The sequence below is a fragment of the Coturnix japonica genome, chromosome 1, assembly GCF_001577835.2.
Source record: "Coturnix japonica isolate 7356 chromosome 1, Coturnix japonica 2.1, whole genome shotgun sequence".
NCBI lineage: Eukaryota > Metazoa > Chordata > Aves > Galliformes > Phasianidae > Coturnix > Coturnix japonica.
The window spans coordinates 166,051,022-166,071,786 of NC_029516.1; the positions used below are offsets into that span (position 1 = coordinate 166,051,022).

General features: G+C 45.8%; 1 protein-coding gene across 1 annotated transcript; it reads right to left on the reverse strand.

The window, feature by feature from the left end:
• Window positions 1-568: 568 nt before the first annotated feature.
• On the reverse strand, window positions 569-19,636 carry PANX1 (pannexin 1). Its single transcript, XM_015852307.2, has 5 exons — window positions 19,413-19,636; window positions 13,205-13,344; window positions 6,654-6,877; window positions 4,990-5,660; window positions 569-3,160 (listed from the first exon to the last, which is right to left on the reverse strand). The coding sequence occupies exons 1-5, from the start codon at window positions 19,591-19,593 to the stop codon at window positions 3,075-3,077; spliced, it is 1,302 nt and encodes a 433-aa protein (XP_015707793.1). The 5' UTR covers window positions 19,594-19,636; the 3' UTR covers window positions 569-3,074.
• Window positions 19,637-20,765: the final 1,129 nt, after the last annotated feature.

The following is a 20,765-nucleotide window of genomic DNA, read 5'->3' on the forward strand; positions in this document are numbered from 1 at the left end:
ATGGTTAGTGGACAAGGTGGCCATGGGTGGATGGTTGGACTAGATGTTCTTAGAGGTCTCTTCCAACCTTGATGATCCTATGATACTAAGAGCTCAAGTGTGCTGAGAAAGCGGTCAATTATTAGACAGTAAATTGCTACATAGAGTAGCTATCATGTGCTGATGTTTCATTGACTGTTTTTTTTTTACAGTTAAATAAATTTTGAACCAATATTATCAGAGCAAAATAAACTATGAGAACACAATTAAATGAACACTTCAACTGCTGTGCAAAGAGTTTGCTCAGGTTGTGGCATCAGGTTGCTCATACTGCATTGAGGTTGTTCAGATGCTCTTTAACTACGTGGTGAGGTGCTGGAACAGGCTGCCCAGAGAGGTTGTGGATGCCCTGTGCATGGAGGTGTTCAAGGCCAGGTTGGATGGGGCCCTGGTCAGCCTGGTCTAGTATTAGATATGGAGATTAGTGGCCCTGCTTGTGGCAATTGGTTGCAGCTTGATGATCCTTGAGATCCCTTCCAACCCAAGCCATTCTATGGCTCTATGAGATGCTGACTTAGATGTACACTGCTGTAGTTCACAAAATTACTTTTATTTAAATAACCGAGAATGGATCCATGCTTTATTGAAAACCTTGGAAGACAACAAGAGACTCACTGCAGCGAGTCATACTATTAAAACACAACAAGAGTTAGTAAAAGGTACCGTTCATAATCATGGAACACATATTACCTTCAGGAGCTTCATGTTTTAAAGACTAAGAGCTCGTTACTTATACCAAACAGTTCAAACATGCCCATATCACTAAACCTTAGTATTGCACTACTGCTCCTCTCAAAACACCCAAAGTACAAGGGGCAGACAACCAAAGGAGTTTCTCTGAATGACAGCAGCACAGGAGCATCTGCACTGGGATCAGCAGAGAGCTCAGCAGCTCATGGCCACGCTGTGAGCTCATCTTAATCCTTCAGGAGTATTTGCACACTTCTCTCTCTGAAACTCAGACTTAGAAGAGGTGGTGACATCAGGGAGCCTTATGGAAGGCATCCATGAGATAGTCCTTAAGAGTAAGATTGATGTGGCTGGACCTAGTTGTGCCAATCCATGTCAGGTTACACATCCAACCAACACACCACACTGCTGTAGAGCAGTGCACCTGCATTACCCACACATAACAGGCATCAGCACAGCCAGAGACAGTATAGAAAAGGTCAGAGTGGTTGTGGATTTAATGGGAGAAGCATGTGGCAGCTCAGGCCATACCCAACATATACCCCACTTCTTGCCAGTAATGCTGTACACATTGGGACTGCACGCTGTGCTACAACCCTATATAAAGAACTGGCACAATATCATGACTTCAAGACTTTCTTTCAAATAAAGTTCCTCTTAGGTGGAAATTGTACAATAACCATCATGTTCTTGTAAAACCAGCACAGTGTGTCTCAGAGCAGCACTTGGGATCCACTTGTCTAGCAAGAGCAGCCAACTCAAGCAGGTGCATTATCTCTTTCAAATCTGCTGCAGCACATCAACAGTTCAGTGCAAAGGCTGTAACACGGATTCCTCTTTTATTCCTCATTCTCAGCATGGAGAATGCTAACAGGCAAGATGAAAAGACGTGGATGAACTGGGAAATGGAAGGTTTACTGAGCCAAAACAGGCATCAAAAAGACAACCTAGAGGAGGTGACAGGCAAGAGACTTCAGTTACGATAACACAGATGATGCACAGAACAAGTGCGCATGTAGCATCTGTGAAAGACAGACATAGTCACCATGACCATCACACCTCCACCCACCCACCCCCGTGCCCAAAATCCAAAACAAAGTTCATATTTATGTTAACAGAAGGTAGAGGACCTGGGCAGAGCGGGATGACACAAAAGCTGAACGCTGTATTTCCCAAACCATACAATAATAAGCTGGGACACTTTTCCAATTAACAAACACTCCTCTTTCCTTCATCCAAACCTCTTCAGCTTCTTATCTTTAATTACAATTCAAGTCATGGGACATGAGAGGAGAGCAACCTTTCTATGTGCGCACATCCCTGTCATATTGCCTATGGGGTGCTTAGTTCTGCTGAGGTGCTCAGGTGCCACTCCAGTGCACTGAGAGTAACTACTCAGGTGGGTATTGGAAAACAGCACAAACAGTTTGCATCACAAACACACTGAAACCCGTTCCAAATATACAACCATAAAAGAGAATGTCTACAGATCGTTACAAAATGGAGCCAACTTCTCTGATCTTCAGTCTAAACACCCAGGTTACATTAATCACTAAGACCTAACCAACTGACAACAGGAATGAGCCCAACGTTTAGTTTGCAAATCATTACAGCTTGTATAAAAAATGTTAAGACATTATTTTGTGAAAGCATAGAAAAATTCAAAGCCCCTACCATCTGCAGGACCCCCTTACACTACGACTGCAGATCCTTCTTCTGGCAGTGCCAAATGAGTAATCCCACACTTTGCTACTGAGATGACTCAAGACATCTCAAACTGAACACAACAACCCCTATTTATCCTGTGAAGACACAGCTAAGACCAGCAGCCAGGCACCACCTGGTACATGCGTTAACCAGATTCAACAAACAAACCCCTTCAATAGGGCAGAAAGCCCCCACGTGCCTCAACAAGATGGCCAAGCATGGAGCAGCACGTCAGAACACAGCATGGCCATTTCTTTTTGATACGTGCAGGGCAGTTTCTCACCTCTGTACCCAACAGAGCTCTTTTCTGATGCTGGCTTCATGTGCATTGAGTGCATTTCACTTGTTACTCACAATAGGGATTCTTTTTTTTGTACTTATTGATTCTTCGTGGTATTTTTTTCTTTTTTTTTCTTAAAGAAATACTGAAAGTCTACAGCATGCTTTTTTGGGGTATGTGACTGTTGCCTGTTGTTCAACAAGCAGTCTGTAAACTGGTCTGTCCTCTGAGGAGCTGTCGGGCTCCTGGGACAGTTGCACTCGAAGAGCAGAGCAGCACCTTGTGTTCAGCACAGTGGAGGCAGAGGAAAGCCCTCTTGCAGCAGCACGAAGCTCCTGCATGCGGCAGCTGGAAGGCATCAACACGAAGAGTCGATAAGTCTTTGGCGAAGCTTTTTATCTTCTTTTGGGCTCACGTGGCCACTTGCATCACGGTCTGCCAAAACTAAGCAGAAAGTAAACTTTTAGAAGTGAGAAGGCAGCAAATCACTCAACGTTCTTGTTGGTAGAACTGCAGCAATGCAAAGATGGGGCAAAGAAGACAGAGCCGAGCTCTTATCAGTGTTGCCCAGTGCCAGGACAAGAGGCAATGGGCACAAACTGCAACACAAAATGTTCTCTATAAACACTAGGAAGGATTTCTGTGCTGTGTGGCTGATGGAGCAGTGGCACAGGCTGCCCAGAGGCTGTGGGGTCTCCTCCTTGGAGATCCTCCAAAGCCACCTGGACATGGCCCTGGGCACCCTGCTCTGGGTGTCCCTGCTGGAGCAGGGGTTGGGCCAGATGGACCCAGAGGTCTCTGCCAACCTCAGCCACTCTGTGATGTCCCATCCTCTTATTCCAGACCCTGGCCAGTGTCTCCTCCTGTGTATTCTAAAGTCAACATCTACCACAATTTTGTTAACACGAATCAATTAAATTAAAGCTAATTAAAACAAGACATCACTAGCAATTGATGAAAAGATGGGGAGCAATGGGAGAATCTTTGCTGGTAGACAGTGGGATCCATCTGTCAGAACAAGAGGGCTGTCCACTAGACAGCTAGAGCAAGTCACCATGTGGCAGCCTTTCTCTGTAATATATTTTAACATATCATCAAGAATCAGTTTTTTCTGCTCTAAACAAAAGGAAACTTAAAGCCTCTGAAGTGTTTCTGTGAAATAAAATTAGTTTAAAAAGTTCTGCTTTTCGGTAAAAATGAGTCAGATTTTCCTTAGCTTCTTCAGGTTGTTAAGCAGACACCTCAACCTTGGGCTCCTACATCCTCCCAGCAAACCGACCCACCTGTATCTTCAAAAAGGGTCACATTTAAAAGGAAAACTATGTTCTACCCGAAGTACTCCAACTTTCTCCTCTAGAGCTGGTTCCCAGAAGTGTTCCTTGTACAGGTTAAAATAATCTTCACTGTTCCTTCTTATTTCCCCTGTTGTACAAATTCACTTCTCCAAACCTCAGCCAAGAAGTGCTTGACCAAAGCACGGAGGAACCCTCTGGACACTGCTGCTTCTTTTTTGGTATTAAGTGCAAGGCAAGATTAACTGAAAAGAAAGCAGATTTAATGTTTTTGTGCTGCTGATGTTCCAAAGCATCTTCACTTCTGCAAGTGAAGGACTTGGTGAGGAGGCTGGCCATGGGTCTGAGCTGTTTCACTGGGAGGATGTAGGTGCTGGTGGCCGTGTTTACATTAAATAGGAAGAAAGTTTTTCCACCCCCCTTTTGCCTCTATCTGGATATCTGGCTTCTCTTCAGTAACTTGGCACTGCATTAGAATCACATTTAAGATATGCTAACCGCACATCTTCTGTAATAATTGCTCAGAGCCAGTCTGGAAGATGATGGGACTATTCAGAGAACAAGAGCACCAATCCAGACCCTGACTCACCATTTTGGCAAAAACCACTTTGCAGACGATCTGCCTTCCTCTCTGCTTAAGGAACAAAGCACATTCATTGGCCTCACTTCCACTTTTTTTGCCAGTTTCAGTTTCTCTGCCAGCAGCTTTTCTGAATATCACACTTATTTTCACATTAATTTAAGTTTTCTGCTATCCTGGACTCAGCCCATGATAATGAAGTCATAGCAGTTATACTGTAGATGATGTAGAAAAGTATAAGCAGGTCCATTTTCTTGTAGAATATATTAAAGTGTTTTTGATACAATGCACACCTAGATCCCACTGGCTTTGCTCATTACTAATAACTTTTTAAACTAATATGTTTAGTTTTTTTCCCTTGTTCTCTTTTAAAGAAAGCTAGAAAGCTTGGGCCATCTTACCTTGTAGCTCTGTTGCATCTTTTTCCAGCTCTTCTACAGTTGTCTCCTCTGGCTTCCCCGCCACAGCCGTCCCTGGCTTCCCATCAATAGTATCTGTCTTAATTGTACCAAGGTTTATCAAAAGTTGCATGACATCAAACTTCTCAGAAACCGCAATATTCTCCAGCACTTTGAGGCATTTATATGATTTCAGCTCACTCACGTTTTCCTCAAGAAAGAGGATGTAAAGGCTTAAGTCATCTAAACTCTTGGACTTCAGCTTCAGAACGTCGAAAGTTGGCAGGATTTCATACACTTTGAGAATGCCCGAATTCCAGCGGAAGGGAACAAACATTGCGTACACCACCAGCGGCATCACAAGGAGATAAACTATCAGGTTAATGTAGCTGAGCACCTTGAAGACACCAACAGCAATCAGCTTGCACTGAACCACTTCTGGAACAGTCGTGTCATTCTTTAAGATCCCTGTTTTGATGGTGCAGAGAAACTCGTCGCTCAAAGAGGAGAGGCTGATGTAGTAGCCCAGATAGAGGCAGGCAACGAAGATAATCACGAGAGTGAGTAAGCGGCAGAAGATGTATTTGATTATTAAGCATTTGGAATTCTTCTTTGTCTTCAAGTACTGCTCCACAATCGGGTATTTAAAGTGGCTTTCAGAGATTTCCCACAAGCTGCAAGAGAGAGAAAAAAAAACCCTAAGTCACACAGATTGGATGATGCACCTATCTGAGATTTCTGATCAGTCTAATCCTTGACAGTAGACACAAGGTTGGGTTTTCTCCTACTGGGGTAAATCAGCAGTAGATCTATTATAGTCAATGGGAAGATGACAGCAGTTACATGAAGAATAATGACTATCTTACACAGAAAAAGCCACTCACAGAGCTCTGATGTTGGAAAATGGAAAAAGGGCATTTTCCTCTCAGCAAAAAAAACCCCTTTTTATTCCTTGCAATATGAAACAGGCGTAACATGTACATCCACAAGGCAAAACAGACTCCCAGGCACTCATTCAGTTTACAGTGCTCTCTATAGCCTTTCCCTTGCCAAGGCAAGGACAAAGGAACAGATCTCTGGAGATCCCAATGCACTGCTCCTACAACAGCGTGCACAAATGGGTGCCCCACTGAGGGTGAAGCAGACTCTGGTTCTGGTTGGAGCACTGATTTGATCACAGGGTTTGCTTTTTTGCTTATGTTGTTTGATTTTCTTTCTTTCTTCGGGGGGTTGTTGCGTGGGTTTTGTTTGTTTTGCTGCTGTGTCTGGTGCTGTTTTCTTTGCTTTACCCAGGAACTCTGCAGACCCAGATCTAAAAGGGCAGAAGACAAGGAACAGGCTCTGCCTCGCATTGACAAGTGAGGACCGCAGCCCCTCTTGTTTTCTTATCTCAATGGGTAAAACTAATTAACACCTGTTAAAAAAAAAAAAAAACCACATAGGATACCTCAGGTAATTAATAATGAGAAGAGCTAATCAAATGTTCTCTTTGTCTAGAAAAAAAGCAAGTTCCAGTTCCAAATGCTCACTGTAATGATTTCCAATGTCTTTTTATTTAATCAGATTTAAAAGGTGTTAAACCACCACCAAATCTCCTTGTGAGGACAGGTGCCACATCCGTTCAGAGCTTAAGGAGAACAGCACAGAAAGCTCAGCTGCAGTCCTACCTCTGTGTCACGTTTTCATTAGCAGCTGGAATGAAGTCAGCGGGGTCCCTGGGGTCTCCACTACGGACACTATTAGCAGCTTTGATTGCTCTGTTATAGGCTTTGTCAAGTTCTTCCATGATGAATTTCAGGTCTGAAGAGAGGTGAGGTGCTGCCGTGAAGCGCCAGAACAGGCATGGTAGGTACAGCAGGATGGCCACGAGCAGAAGGATGTATGGGAAGAACTGAAAGGAGAAAAGTTCAGATTAGGCTCCACCTGGGTATAAAATAAGCCAGCCATCATCCCCCACAAACTTATTACATTCCCCATAAGCCCATTACGTTCCCAAGAACCTTCCTTAATTGTTTCTACTAAACTGACTTTCCATTACCAGGGACACGCAGGGCAGTCAAATCCCTCTTTGCTCAGCTCCAGTAACCTCAGTGCTGCTTAGAGCTTAAAAAATCACTTTCCACCAGAAAAAAGCAAAATAAAGTTACCACAACCCTGACAATAGTCCCCATTATTTAGGGAAAGGGGCTGAAGAAGGCAAGAAGCACAATGGCCTCAAGTTCTTCTTTCTTCTATTTATCACTAAGTAGGAGCTTTTCCACCATGAAATTAAATCTCCAACTCCCTCCAGCTTCTGGAGAGAACATATTATCTCTGAGCTCTGACTTTCTATTCAAGATATGTATTCATATATAACATTACACTTACAGGGCCATGATGTACGATCTAATAGGACAAGTCATTGATATAAGGTACTGAGCAGTTCGACTGCCCTTTGATTCATTATATTCAAGTGCTGATAGTTTCACTTAAATCGAGCATTAGTTCCTATGGATTTTTTAAGTTGTGATGAACAAGTTAGAATCAGGCTTGCTTATCTTCACTGGGATAGCTGCACACATGCACGTCCACTGGAAAAGCTGAAGGGGAATCTTAGTGACAAGTTGGGCTGGATTCATTAGTCATCAAGTGGGACAGTTCTGCTTACATGAGTGGATCAAGAGATACTTACGGGATGAGAATCTGGACCTAACATTAGCTTGTGTTTGCGTTAAGCAGGAGACAAGCAGACCTCCTCCAAGCCCACCCACCTTCCTGCCCTCCTACAACCTTCTTCCATTTCTTCTTCCCCCTGACTCCTTTACCACTGTTTCTTCACCTACAGCCATCATACTCCTGGGATGCACACAAAGGCATGTCTCTAAACTCCCCTTACAAGGTTCTTAAACCCCCAAAGCTGGAGCAGATGGAAGCATGAGGAAACTCCATGAAGCTCTTTTCCAAATGGTCACAAAACCAGAGCAGCAGCACAATCATTAGCCCAGCTCTTTTGGTTTGGAATGAAAGCCTGTGTTTGTCAGTCCTTCTGCAGCACTTGATGCTTCACTCCATCCTTCATGGATTCTGGCTCCTTTTAAAGAAGAAGGACGTTTGTTCCATTTGATAACAGCAGGCTTACATAACTAGCCATTAGTTCTGAATCATTGCATTTTGGGGTCCTGAACCAACGGGCAGAAGTGAAAATGCAAAGTCATCCAGCACGAGTCCCAGGTTTTAGAACAACAGACTTGGATTATCCAGCTCATCTGACTGCATTTAGAGTCACGCACAAAGACTTCTCATTTTACGAAATCAATGCTGTGCCATTCACATGTGGATGAGAATGTGCAATATGCTCCTTTTTAAATATTTACTTCAAAGGCAATGAAGAAAAAGGGGAACTGATGTAATTAGAGTAATTAGATGTAATGGGAAGTATCGCTGACCTTGAGAGCTAAACAGACAGAGAAAGTTACTTCCCTAAAAGTAAAACTCAGTTTTTTCCTTTGCTGTTTATCCAGTTCCTTTCTAAAGGCAACTTAAGGGCTATTACACCTGCAGGCCATCAGCTTCCATCTCCACACAGTGCAAGAGGAAAACAAAAGGAAAGACAAAGGCTAAGTGAGTCTGGTACTCAGAAACAGAGTAGAAGAGCTTCAATTACATTGCTCCAAAACTGGAAGGTGCCCAGCATAGGTAATGTCTGATTATTTGCCAGGATTTGGACTTGATGATCCTTATGGCTCCCTTCCAACCCCGGATATTCTGTTTCTATGATTATTATAGTGTGTGATTATGATTCCATACAAGAGTAATGCATGCACCAAAGACTCAAAACTAGATCTTCTTACATGTTTTCTGCCAAGCACATTTGAGCTCCAAATGGAAGCACCTTCCCTTATTTGTCACCTACTCTGATAGTAGCGCGTGTCAGAACTTGAGCTCCCAAGGAAGCCCAGCACTACAAAGCCAAGTGCTCAATTCCCTCATCCTGTACTGCTGCAGCTCATTTAACTCCACTAATCTCAAGCTCTGCATGCTTTACAGGCTGTACCCTAACCAAGAGCACCTCAGACTTGAGCAGGATGCACAGAAGAGTCAGGACATAGAGCCACGATCCCCCATCTCAGCACAGAATGTGGTTCGTGTGGTTTTCAGTCTTCACTTGCAAGAGCAGCCATGAAGGTTAGCTCTGAACACATCAGCTGCATACACCAAAATGCTTATACTCAGAGATGGGCTGTTTTCTCACATCCCTGATAAGAACTAGGTTGAGCAGTTTTAAATCTATACTATCACAGGCTTGAACACAGAATCACATCTATGAATGGAGAAGAAAAATAACCCTCACATCCAGAGTCTAGAAAAATACAGTCATGACTATTTATTCAAGTGTCTGCAATTGATTCTCCCATGAAAGTTACCTGCACAAACTGAGTGCTCGTCTTACTGTGAGTTGTGAACGCTTTGGTTCAGATGAATATGCACAATGACATAAACCATCCTCACTACATTTCAGCTCCCAGTGCACATAGAGGTTGACTTGCCTTCTTGAAGACATATAGTTCAGTCCCTTGAACTAATCACTGAGAAATCAGCTAATTCAGCCAGCACACTGAATACATGAGACAGAAGTGTCTGAGTAATGATTTTATATATACAGATAAGATGACTGAACCAAAGAACTGTCTTTTAAAAATACATCATTTTCACACTCTACTGAAGATGAAGAAAAAATTAGACTAAAACCTAAAAGAGCCTGTTATATATGCCCAGAGAAGTGGATGCCCCATTGTTGGAGACATTCAGGATCACACTGGTCAGGGCTCCAAGTACCTGGTCTAGCTGTAGGTGTCCCTGATCATAGCAGATGAGTTGGACTAGATGGCCTTTAAGGGTCCCTTTCAACTCAAATGATTCTACGGTTCTATGACATAGCATCCTCAGCTTCAACCACACTAAGATATTTTAAGTAGACTGAAAGCAAAGTGAAAGGGCTTTTCAATGACTTCTTCATATGCTCAAATACAGCTTAAAAACAGCCACCAACAGTGCAGAGATCTATTTGATAGGACCTGAGATTTGGATAAAGACAGCAGACAGAAAGTGCGAACCACCCCTGGGAAATCACTGAAATAAACGAAGCATGCCCCAAACTGGCTGACAGCAACAAATTCTTCCAGAACCAAAGCTATTAAGCTCCCTCTGGATACAACCCTGTTCCTATTGCAGATGATGGGAGATGTTTCACCAGCTTTCAGAGCAGAAGCGTGAGCTGTAAATGACTCATCATTCTAAAGGCTGCCACGTGGTTGAGAGACTGTCCTGTCTCCAGAACTGAAAGTGAATCTCAAACCACGCATGACCTTTTTTATTCCTCCTGTTATTTGCTTTCTGCTACAGTACAGCTTAAATGCTGTTTATTCAGCTTCAAATAGTAAGGCTGATGTGACTAAACTAGCTGTAACATCGCACAAAAAATGGCTTAGAAATGTATGTGTTCTACTTTCCTTACCCTGACAGCCTCTAATCCCTCTGGGTGGGGCTTTATAGGTGAAAGATGAGGAATCCTCAGCCAGCTGGGAAGTTGTATAAATACCAAGCTGGTAACAACTGTGATAGTAATCATATCAACAACTCACTAAAGGACCTCAGGAGGGTTTGTATATCTACAGACAAGCAACTCAGAAAGCAGGTCCACAGTACATCTCAGTTCTACTACTTGCCCCACACCTTGCTTGGTTGCTATGTTTGGTGCCTACCAAGAGCCACTAAGATAATGCTCTTTGGTCTCCTGTTTGTACCTGTATAAACCTCTCTGTGTATGATGGATTAAAAGGCTTTACAGTACAGTCTTCTCCTTGACTAGACTGGCACTCATGGTGGCCAAAAGCTTGTTTCCATTCTAGTTCAAAACAAAGTTATGTGCTACCAAAACAGACCAACATCTTCAGAGATGAGAAGCAAACTGCATAAAGGGAGTGAAGATGAGGGCTGCCTCTTCTTTTATTACTCCGCCCATGACTACAAAGATGGGTGTTGGTGGGATGGCAGTAGAGGCTGAACCTTCCCATCAATATCCCATTATATTTTGTTGCTGCGTGACAGATGGCAACAGGGGGGTAGTGTGACAAAAAATGCCTGACATGGAAGTGAGGATGAAGCAAAGGTGTGTCACTGAATTCCCCCATGCAGAAAGAAGTGCCCCCACTGACATTTATGGATGCTGGCTGAAACTTTTTGGAGGCACAGCAGTGAATGTGAGCACAGTGAGGCAGTGGGTGGTGCATTTCAGCAGTGGCAACAGCAGGTCACCTCTGCTGTATCCTTTAGCATCACTTGAGAGATAACACCCTCAATAATATGCTTTAACTTTTTGTTGACTCTGAAGTTGTCAGGCAACTGGACTTAATGGTCTCTGTAGGTCTTTCCAATGAGCCATTCCCTTCCATTCCATTCCCTTCCATCCCATCCCATCCCACTGGCTGGCCTCCAAGCAGCATGTGCAGTTCTGACAGCTGGCTCAGTGGCAGGGCTGGGGGCCAAGCATGGGTGCAGAGGTCAGGCCCAGGCATCCCAGCCCAGTTACAAGCTGTGACTCATCTGTTTGGACTCACTGCTCACTGCCAGCCTGCAGGGTTTCCCAAGGAAACATCACACACCATCTGCCACAGAAGAACTGTGGCAATAAGAGCCGCGCAGAGATTCCTGAGACATCACCAGTCAGCAAATTAACATGGTCTGTGTCATGTCAGTATGACACATGGCTTATGCCATAGCTGGCAAACTAAGAGACTTACTGCTGCAATTGCCAGCTATCAACTGTAGCATAAAGTTCAACTAAAAGAGAGAAGGTAACAAGAAGGCATTTCCTTGACAGAGGGAGGGAGCAAGGCGTCCAGCTCTGCAGGTTGAGGCCCCACCTGCCCAAGCAGACTGACGTCCCAGCAGCTTCAGTCTCTGCAGGCCTGGCTAGAGTGAGCTAGGACACTCACTGAGCAACGACAAGTTCAGGTTGGAAGCCAACAACTCTGGCTTTAACATTCATGAAATGAAGGTCCTCTAGGTCCAAGTTATGAGTGGAAATCATTGGGGAAGGCAGTAGTAAACCCTTACAGCCAGGGCTCTGGGGCAAGAATTGAATCAGAACAGTCTGCCCAAGGAGATCCAACCAGCTGACTGGACAATAAAAGCTGAGGCACTGGATGTGCCAGCAGAACGCAGAAGAACAGGCACTGCAGGTGCCAGAGCCAAACTGCCTCTAACACCAGGTCCTCACCCTATGGCCACTAAGGTTATTTGCTGGGACACAAAGCTGTGGCTTGAACATGTAATAAAAGGGCAAGGTAATAAAAGGGCAGCACACAACAAAACCCACACAACCACAGAGCTCCTGCAGCGTTTCTGACTTCATCATCAGCACTGCCCAAGCATTTAAATCAGAATCTGCAACCCAAATCAAAACTAAGCTGACCCCTTTGAGCCATCTCAGGTATCTCAGAACCCACTTATCTGAGCAGTCAGTGATGCTGCTTTGCTTGCAGCAATGAAAGGCTCAATGGGAACAACCTGAAAAAGCAGACTGAAACATGCTGCTGTCCATTATACACTTCACCTCTCCCATATCTGCCCTGAGTCCAACTTTCTCCAGCTGGCCAAGTATAATACAATAAAAATATCAAATGTTTTTACTATCCTGCTTTCCGAAATTAAGGCTTTGATACAGTGTTAAGTCAGCTGCTCTGTTTTGCATCCTGAGTTAAAGTAGTTGTTCTTTAAAGACATGTTGGGCACCAATCTCCAGGGCAACACATCAACATTACTCTTTTGTCAGATAACTGGGGACATTTGTTATTCTAGCAAACAGATCCTTTGTTTATAAGCACAAAATGTCTATTCCAGCTCTACCCCTTCGGATGTAAGAAAAAGAAAACATTCTCTCTAAAAAACAGTAAGTCAAGTCAAAGCCAGGGATAACAGCAGAGAAGAATCATGGAATCCATAGAATGGTTTGGGTTGGAAGGGACATTATAAATCATCCAGTTCCAAAACCCTGCCAGGACAGGGACACCTTCTACTATATCACTTTATCCAGAGTCCCATCCAATCTGGCGTTTAGCATCTCCAGGGATGGGGCATCCACAGCTTCTTTAGGCAAAAGAGGAAGAATGAGAAGGGGAATGTAAAGGCAGGATTCTACATGTGGTCAGTGTTTCTGTGAGGAGACCTGTGTACGTACTTTATGGAGCCAGAGGGGAATGTTCTCCAGGTTGTTGTAGGCTGGCTGCTTCTGCTGCACTGCTGCCCAGCAATAGGAATCCACGTAGGCAGCCTGGCGCCAGGAGAAGGAGCTGGGGGCAAAGCAGCTTATCTGGGCACCTGGAAAACAAAGCAGAAGGGATCACGCACTCAAAAAATGAAAGAAATCAAACCTAGAAGAAAAAGCTCACACTTGTGATTTTGCTGCATCCAATGCTATTACACTGAGAGAAGGAAGCAGAGCAGCTCTGAGAATCACCAAATTCCCACAGAACTGCACCCAGAACTCCCACTGGGACCCTCTGATGTCCCCTAAAGGTTGAGACAGACACTAGAAACATCTTCTAGATCTACTTTCATAATTCTGGGGGAAAGACTGCTACCTCCCAGATCCCTTATCCTCATACTGGCCAAAGGAGAGCCAACAGATGAAAAGTGTGAACAGATAAAGCTGGTTTCTCAAGGAAGCAGCTACCACAGCATAGCACCTCAATCCCACGTGCTCACCCCTCACATGTATTGAAAGAAAACCTCAAACATCACTACCCCAGCCCTGCAGTCTGTGCAGTAATGCAAAGGCAGGTGTGTCCCACACTTATTCTGCCTCTGAGCATGAGTTTTGACTTTGGGTTCAGGTCAGCCCTGCTGTAACTCCTGGCAGAGCAGGAGTGGCCCCCAGGCTCTTCCAAGGGTCTCCAGGTTCATTTTCATCAGCACAGGGTCATGCTTTGACCAAGGCCAGGTACAGCACAGCCATCTCCACTCACTCCCAGCACTTCTCCAGCTGCTCTGGCAATTGAATGTAAGATCGAGGCACTAAGTGGCAACAGGAACAGCCTCAGCCTTAGGGTTAAATTCTGCACTGACCAGCTTACAGGCAGCAGCTAAGTCTTCCTGAAACATATATCAAGGAGGAAGGGTGTTTAGTTGATATGTAGCATCAGTGGCCCCGTAGGTGAGAGCCAGTAACACAGCATGAGTGTTCTGTTTTCCCTTTGGAAGCTCTGACAGCCATAACAAAATGTAAAGTTTCCAGTGGGCTTCCCTAGATGCTGAAACACTACAGCTGTTTCACCAGATGATTACACAGAGTGGAGATGGCCCTTCCTTGAGGAACTCTATGCCAAGAACAGCCTCCGACGCTTCCTCCAACACAATATAAATGTCAAAAGAGCAAAACAGGGAAATACTGCTACTTTTTTCTTTCCTTTTCCCAAAGTTAGTGCTGGACGGCATCACTTTATGCTTTATGAGAGTATGTTTCTGTATAAGATTCTTGTGCCCCTTTGCTACTTTAGCCCCTAGAGAATAAGAACTGCTTCTGTAACAGAAGATGACTGCATTAGCCTTGTAACTTGTACAGCCTTTTTACAATGTAGCACAGTTTAGGGGCATTATAAATGAAAGCTTTTCCTTATGACTCACTATGGCAATTATTTCTGAGGCTGTAGTATCATAATGATGGGGTCTGATCTGTCACAAGCCTCCCTTATGGAAAACAAGTTGCTGTTTATCAGCCCAGAGCTCACGTGGTTTAACTAACTTGGCACAAGATGAGCTCCTGCACTCTCCCAAAGCTTCAGAAGTTCCTGCTTTGCAGAGAATCCCCATTATCTGTGAAAGAAATAGCCTGCAGAAGGATGCAACTGGAGTGTCTCTGTTCTTGATGGGGTCCATTTATGCCCTGCTTTCCCTAACAAACCCCCTGCTGCTGGCTGTGCCCTGAATGCAGCAGGAAACAAGTGGCCCTTTCATGGGGCAAGCAACAGAAGTGTTCAGCAAGATGCTTTGTCCTGGCTGTGTCTGTGCATCTGCAAGAAGAATGACATGCAATGTGTTCATTCTCATGAATGGGTGGGAAATCACTGAAAGTGAGAGAGCCCTTAAATCAGTGATACACAAGGCAGCCTCCAAGGTGGTGCAGGCACAGCTTCCTACCAGAGAAAGCGCAGCAATCCCAGGGCAGCAAGCTCAGCTCTTCAGATCCCCAGCACTTCAGCATGGACTTTGGAACCTTCAGACCTTCATCCAGCAGCCCAGAGACAGACAGCAGCAGGAGATGGGGACTCTCCAGTTACCACCCTGCTGTCTCATTAACTTAGTGCTGTCCTGTTAATGTAAGTACACCTTTGCACTAACCGTGGTGCAAAGAGATTACATCTTTGTGCATTATCTCCACTGCACACAGATTACTCAATGCATCTGAAAGTCATCATGATTTTACAGCCTTTTTTCCCTTCCTTCTCCCCTCCAAAGGGGCACAAAGGCACCCAGGCTGTGCCTCATCCCTCACCAAGGTGGGTACCAGCAGGAAGCACTGGTTTTGTCCCCAGCAGCCCAACACATCTCTTACCACCAAGGCATCTAATTAAGAAACTAAACTAAAAGAGAGTGCTACCAAGAATCAATGTTAACCACACACTGAAATGTTTTTCCTGAACTGAGGTCAGACGGTTTGCAGTTAAATAGATTCAGTGAGTAATTATTGCTTCCTACTGCACCGCAATCACTGGGAAGAGATTTGCAGAGGCTCAGATGAAAACCCAGCCATTAATTACTACCATAATGTCGAACTGGGAAAATGAACCAGCCATGATATTCAAATACCTGAGTTTATCCAGCAAGAATTAGCAACATTAGCAACCACAAACAGGAAAATCAAGCAGCGTGTACACAATGAACAGACTGCCAGGCACCATCCAACACACACTCTTCACACCAGTATTAAAACACAACAAACAACCTCACACTTAAAAATACAAGAAATGATGTTCTGATGCATGCCAAAGGAGAAGAAACTGGATGTGTGGGTGTGCATGCATGTATTAAGAGCAGACCAGAAGGAATGTGTTTATTAGATTTATAGATGCCTCCTATGGACCAAAGTGGCACCTGGGTGAAGGAGTCACTGTGTTCAAGAAGGAATCTTGGAGGGAGATACATGGAGACCAGGAAGGCCTTTAGTGTGACAAGTTTTGTTTAATAATGCGGAGAAAAAACACAATTTCAGACTGAAATTCCCACCAATGAGATACAAAGAAAGAGAAACATCTCAGAGCTGTTGCACGAACCTTTGTTCCACTGCTACTCTACTGCTACCCCAATCCTCCAGCAATATCAGAGGGCCACGGTGCTTTAAAACAAGTTCTGGTCCCCAAAACAGCTTTCCATCATTTCTGTAGGAAATGAAAGGCTGGTTCTGTAAAAGCTGAGCAGAAAAGATTCTCCTTGCTGACAGATGAAGATGTTCACCCAAAGACAATTTGGACTCGTCAATGAAGCAAATGTTGCTACAGGTTTGGGTTGGAAGCTCTTGGTGCTGGCCTGTCCCTGACAGCAGTAACTTCAGATCTACACTTGAGGGCTCTTCATGTGCCAAAGAGTAGCACGGCATGTGCTGCCATGGAAATGCCATGATCAGCAAATCGCTGGAACATCCAGGGTGACATGAGCCAGCAGTGAGTACCTGTGGCCTGGAAGACCCACTATATCCTGGGCTGCACCAACAGAGGCCAGCAGGGCAATGGAGATTGTTCCTCTCTACTCTGCTTTTCTGAGGCCCCATCTGGAGTATTGCACTGGCCCCAATACAAGAAGGATGTGAAGGTGTTGGAGCGGATCCAGAAGAGGCCACAGAGATGCCCAGAGAACTGGAGCACCTTCTCAGTGAAGAAAGGCTGAGGGAGCTGGGCTTGTTCAGCCTGGGGAAAAGAAGGTTTTGGGGAACCTACTGAAGCCTTCTGGTACCTGAAGGGATCCTATAAACAGGAGGGAGACCAACTTTTTGCACAGTCTGATAGTGATGGGACAAGGGGGAATGGCCCTCGTGGGTTTTGACCGGTGCCCAGAATTTTGTCACCAGCTGGAAAACCCAAGACGGTCACTGGGAACATTAATCCCATGGTATGCATGGCACAAGGTAGGGCCTCCCACCTATGGGCACCTCCAGCACAGCAAAGTAGGGGCAACCCGAGATCATTAGACACAATAATACTCATTCAATGCTACAAACTCTCATTTTAACAGACACATATCATTGCTGTGGGCTGGTCTGTGGTCAGGCACTTCCCAACCTGTCACAACTGATAAGCTCATAGTGCTACCTAAACCTTCATGTTGGTAATACCCAAGTTTCTTAAGTGTCTTTACTTAGCACACGATGATTTCCTGGTCCTGGAAAGCTTTCCAAGGGGTTTGTTATGTCATATAATAAGCATAGACATTATAAAGAGGATTAAATCAAGCTAGCAACACATGAGTCATACACAGAATCATTTGAGTTGGAAAGGACCTTCATTAAAGGCCAGGGGCCACGTGCTGTGCCTACCAACCTGCAGGGCTCCCTGACAGAGCACAGTGGATGTTAACCTGTCTCCTGCATAGAAAACCTTTGCAATACACAAACTGAATCTCATCTGCTACCTGAAACTTCTATCAAAACTAGAAGTTACTTGATAGCATCAGAAAACCTTTGCAAAGATATGAATCATTTAACATAACCAATAGCAAACACAGGTGGGATTGAAATTGCAGTTATTGGCCCCTGTGCTGTAACTGAGTACCAAACAGAACAGGAAGGGAACAGCTGAAGCTGCCAAGGTACTTTAGGTGGGAAGAATGTAATTATCACAACAGAAATAGGATCTGAGCACTCAGTTTTGCAAAGTGCCTGCAATTTTTATATACAGAAGAGATATTTCCATGTTGTGACTCACACGTTGCTTTCACAACCACTCCAGATTTGGGGCTGCCCTTCCTCAGACCTGACACAGACCCTACCATTTTCTCTCAGTTTAGAAGCCCTGAGCTAAAAAACACAACTACATCAGGAAGCGTTGGAAACAAATGCTTCCTTTCCACCCCCAATGGCTCCACACCAGCGCCCACAGAAGTGCTAAGGCCCAACACACCCCTCAAAACACCTTACAAAGAGCTCCTGCCCAGCAGCGTGGGGCACAGACAACACGCTGAGCCACTATCACTTTCTGTATGGAAACCACGTGGGTAGCTTTGCTCACACCGGGGCCTGCCAGCACAACATTGATCTTTTCCTTTATGAAATACAGGAGCTGGCTTTTAAGCTTCAGGCTTTCTTCTGATGGGTTCTCAAGATCACAAGTAAAAATAACACAGGGATACATGGTGTATCCCTGGTGTGAAAGGCACAGTGCACACTTCAGTTTGTGCTTTGTGGATCTGCTGCTGTCACAGAATCAATTTGAATCCTTTTCACACTGAAAGGTGCTGTATATGCCACACACCAGAGCCCAAAAAAACCCAAACTAAAAGAGGGGAGATTTAGATTAGATGTTAGGAAGAAATTATTTACTCATAGGACAGGGTGATCCTGTCAGTGCTGCACAGAGAGCTGAGGTGCCCCATCCCTGGAGGGGCTCAAGGCCAGGTTGGATGAGCCCTGGGCAGCCTGAGCTGGTGGGGGGCAGCCAGCCCATGGCAGGGGTTGGGTGTGTGGGCTGTGAGGTCCCTTCCAACCCAAACCATTCAATGGCTCAATGATTCTATGTAAATGAAAGAAATAACTGCTGCAGGGCTCAGCAGAGAGAACTTGGTGTGCAACTGAGCTAGACAGGGTGCTGACAGAGAGGAAAATGGAGAACAGATCCACGCATGAGCTGCTTTGTGCACCTGCAGAGCCCCTAAAATGAAAGCCTTCTTTTTCATTGTTTCAAGAAGACAAGTGCACTTGTTATAGCTGATGTAAAATGAAAAGGTTTGCACATAGAAATGCTTCTATGCCCTCTCAGTCTCTGACTGACCAAAGTACCACAGAATACGGTTGTTCTCAGCTGTCCTGCCTGCTTGTCTCCAAGTTCTGGGTCAAAACCACACCTACTGCAACAGACACGGCATTAGATGCTCAGGGGCACCTTATCTATTGTGCACTTTGAGATCTGATTAGTGCCACACATGATGTTTTCCATTGAATCATGGAATCATTAAGGTTGGAAAAGCCCACTAAGCTCACCATGCCCAACCCCGGCTCACCCCCACCATGCCCACATCGCTCAGTGCCGCATCTCCACGGCTCTCTAATACCTCTAAGAGACCCCTTGCCCTGACCCCGAGCGGACCCATTACCCACGGCTCTGAGCCCCTCCCCAAACCCCGATGCTCGCAGCGCAGCCCCCGCCCCGCTCAACCCTTTGTGTGCAGCGGGGGGCGGTTACCGATGGAGACCTCCTGGGCAAAGGCGAGGGAGATGAGGAGCAGCGGCAGCCCCACGGCGATGCAGGTGACGATCTTATCCAGCGCCAGCTCCAGCCGCAGCCCTTTATAGCGAGTCTCGGGCGGCTCCTTCAGCAAGAAGTCGGAGAAGACGTACTCGGTGGCGATGTGTGCGATGGCCATGGCGGGCACTGCTCGGCACTGCTCGGCACGGCGTGATGCGGCTCCGCCCGGTTCGGCTCGACTCCGCCCCGCAACGCCCGGCCCTGCGCCGCCCCCACGCGGCTGCTGCCCGGCGTGGGATCATGTGTTACGGGTTGAGACCCTGCGAGCCCCGATACGGTGGAGGGAACGGATGCCATTCAGAGGGACCTTGACAGGCTGGAAAGCTGGGCTCAGGTGAACCTAATGAGGTTCAACACGGCAAAGTGCAAGGTTTTGCACTTGGGCCGGAAGAACCCCAGGCACCTGTACAGGCTGGGAGGAGTGGTCCTTGAGAGCAGCTCGGCAGAGAAGGACCTGGGGGTCCTGACGGACGAAAGGCTCAACGTGAGCCAGCAGTGCGCTCTGGCAGCCCGGAATGCAAATGGGATCCTGGGCTCCATCAGGAGACGGGTGGTCAGCAGGGATAGGGAGGTGATTGTCCCTCTCTACTCGGCTCTTGTGAGGCCCCATCTCTCATACTGTGTCCAGGTGTGGAGCCCTCAGTACAAAAAAGACATGGAGATTTTGGAAAGGGTCCAGAGGAGGGCCACGAAGATGATCAGGGGGCTGGAGCACCTCCCCTATGAGGACAGGCTGAGGGAGTTGGGTTTGTTCAGCCTGGAGAAGAGAAGGTTGCGGGGTGACCTCATTGCCGCCTGAAGGGAACTTACTCCCAGGAGGGGAGTAAACACTTCGAAAGGGCTGACAATAGCAGGACACGGGGAAATGGTTTTAAGTTAAAAGAGGGAAGATTTAGGTTGGATGTTAGGGGGAAGTTCTTCACTAGGAGAGTGGTTAGGCCCTGGAACAGGCTGCCCAGGGAGGTTGTGGATGCCCCGTCCTTGGAGGTGTTCAAGACCAGGTTGGACAGGGCCTTGGGCAACCTGATCTAGTAAAGGTGTATGTTTGGTGGCCCTGCCAGGCAGGGGGGTTGGAACTACATGATCCTTGAGGTCCCTTCCAACCCGGGTCATTCTGTGATTCTGTGAGCCCTCACTGGGCACCGCTGGAGCCTGGATCGTGATTCATGCAGCCCGGCCCGGCGGTTGTATGCATTGATATCGAGCACTGTGTGACACAACATAAGGAGGGCATAAAACCGTGAAAGAATGTCCAAAGGATGGGGAAGGGTCTAAGGGTGAGATCTATGA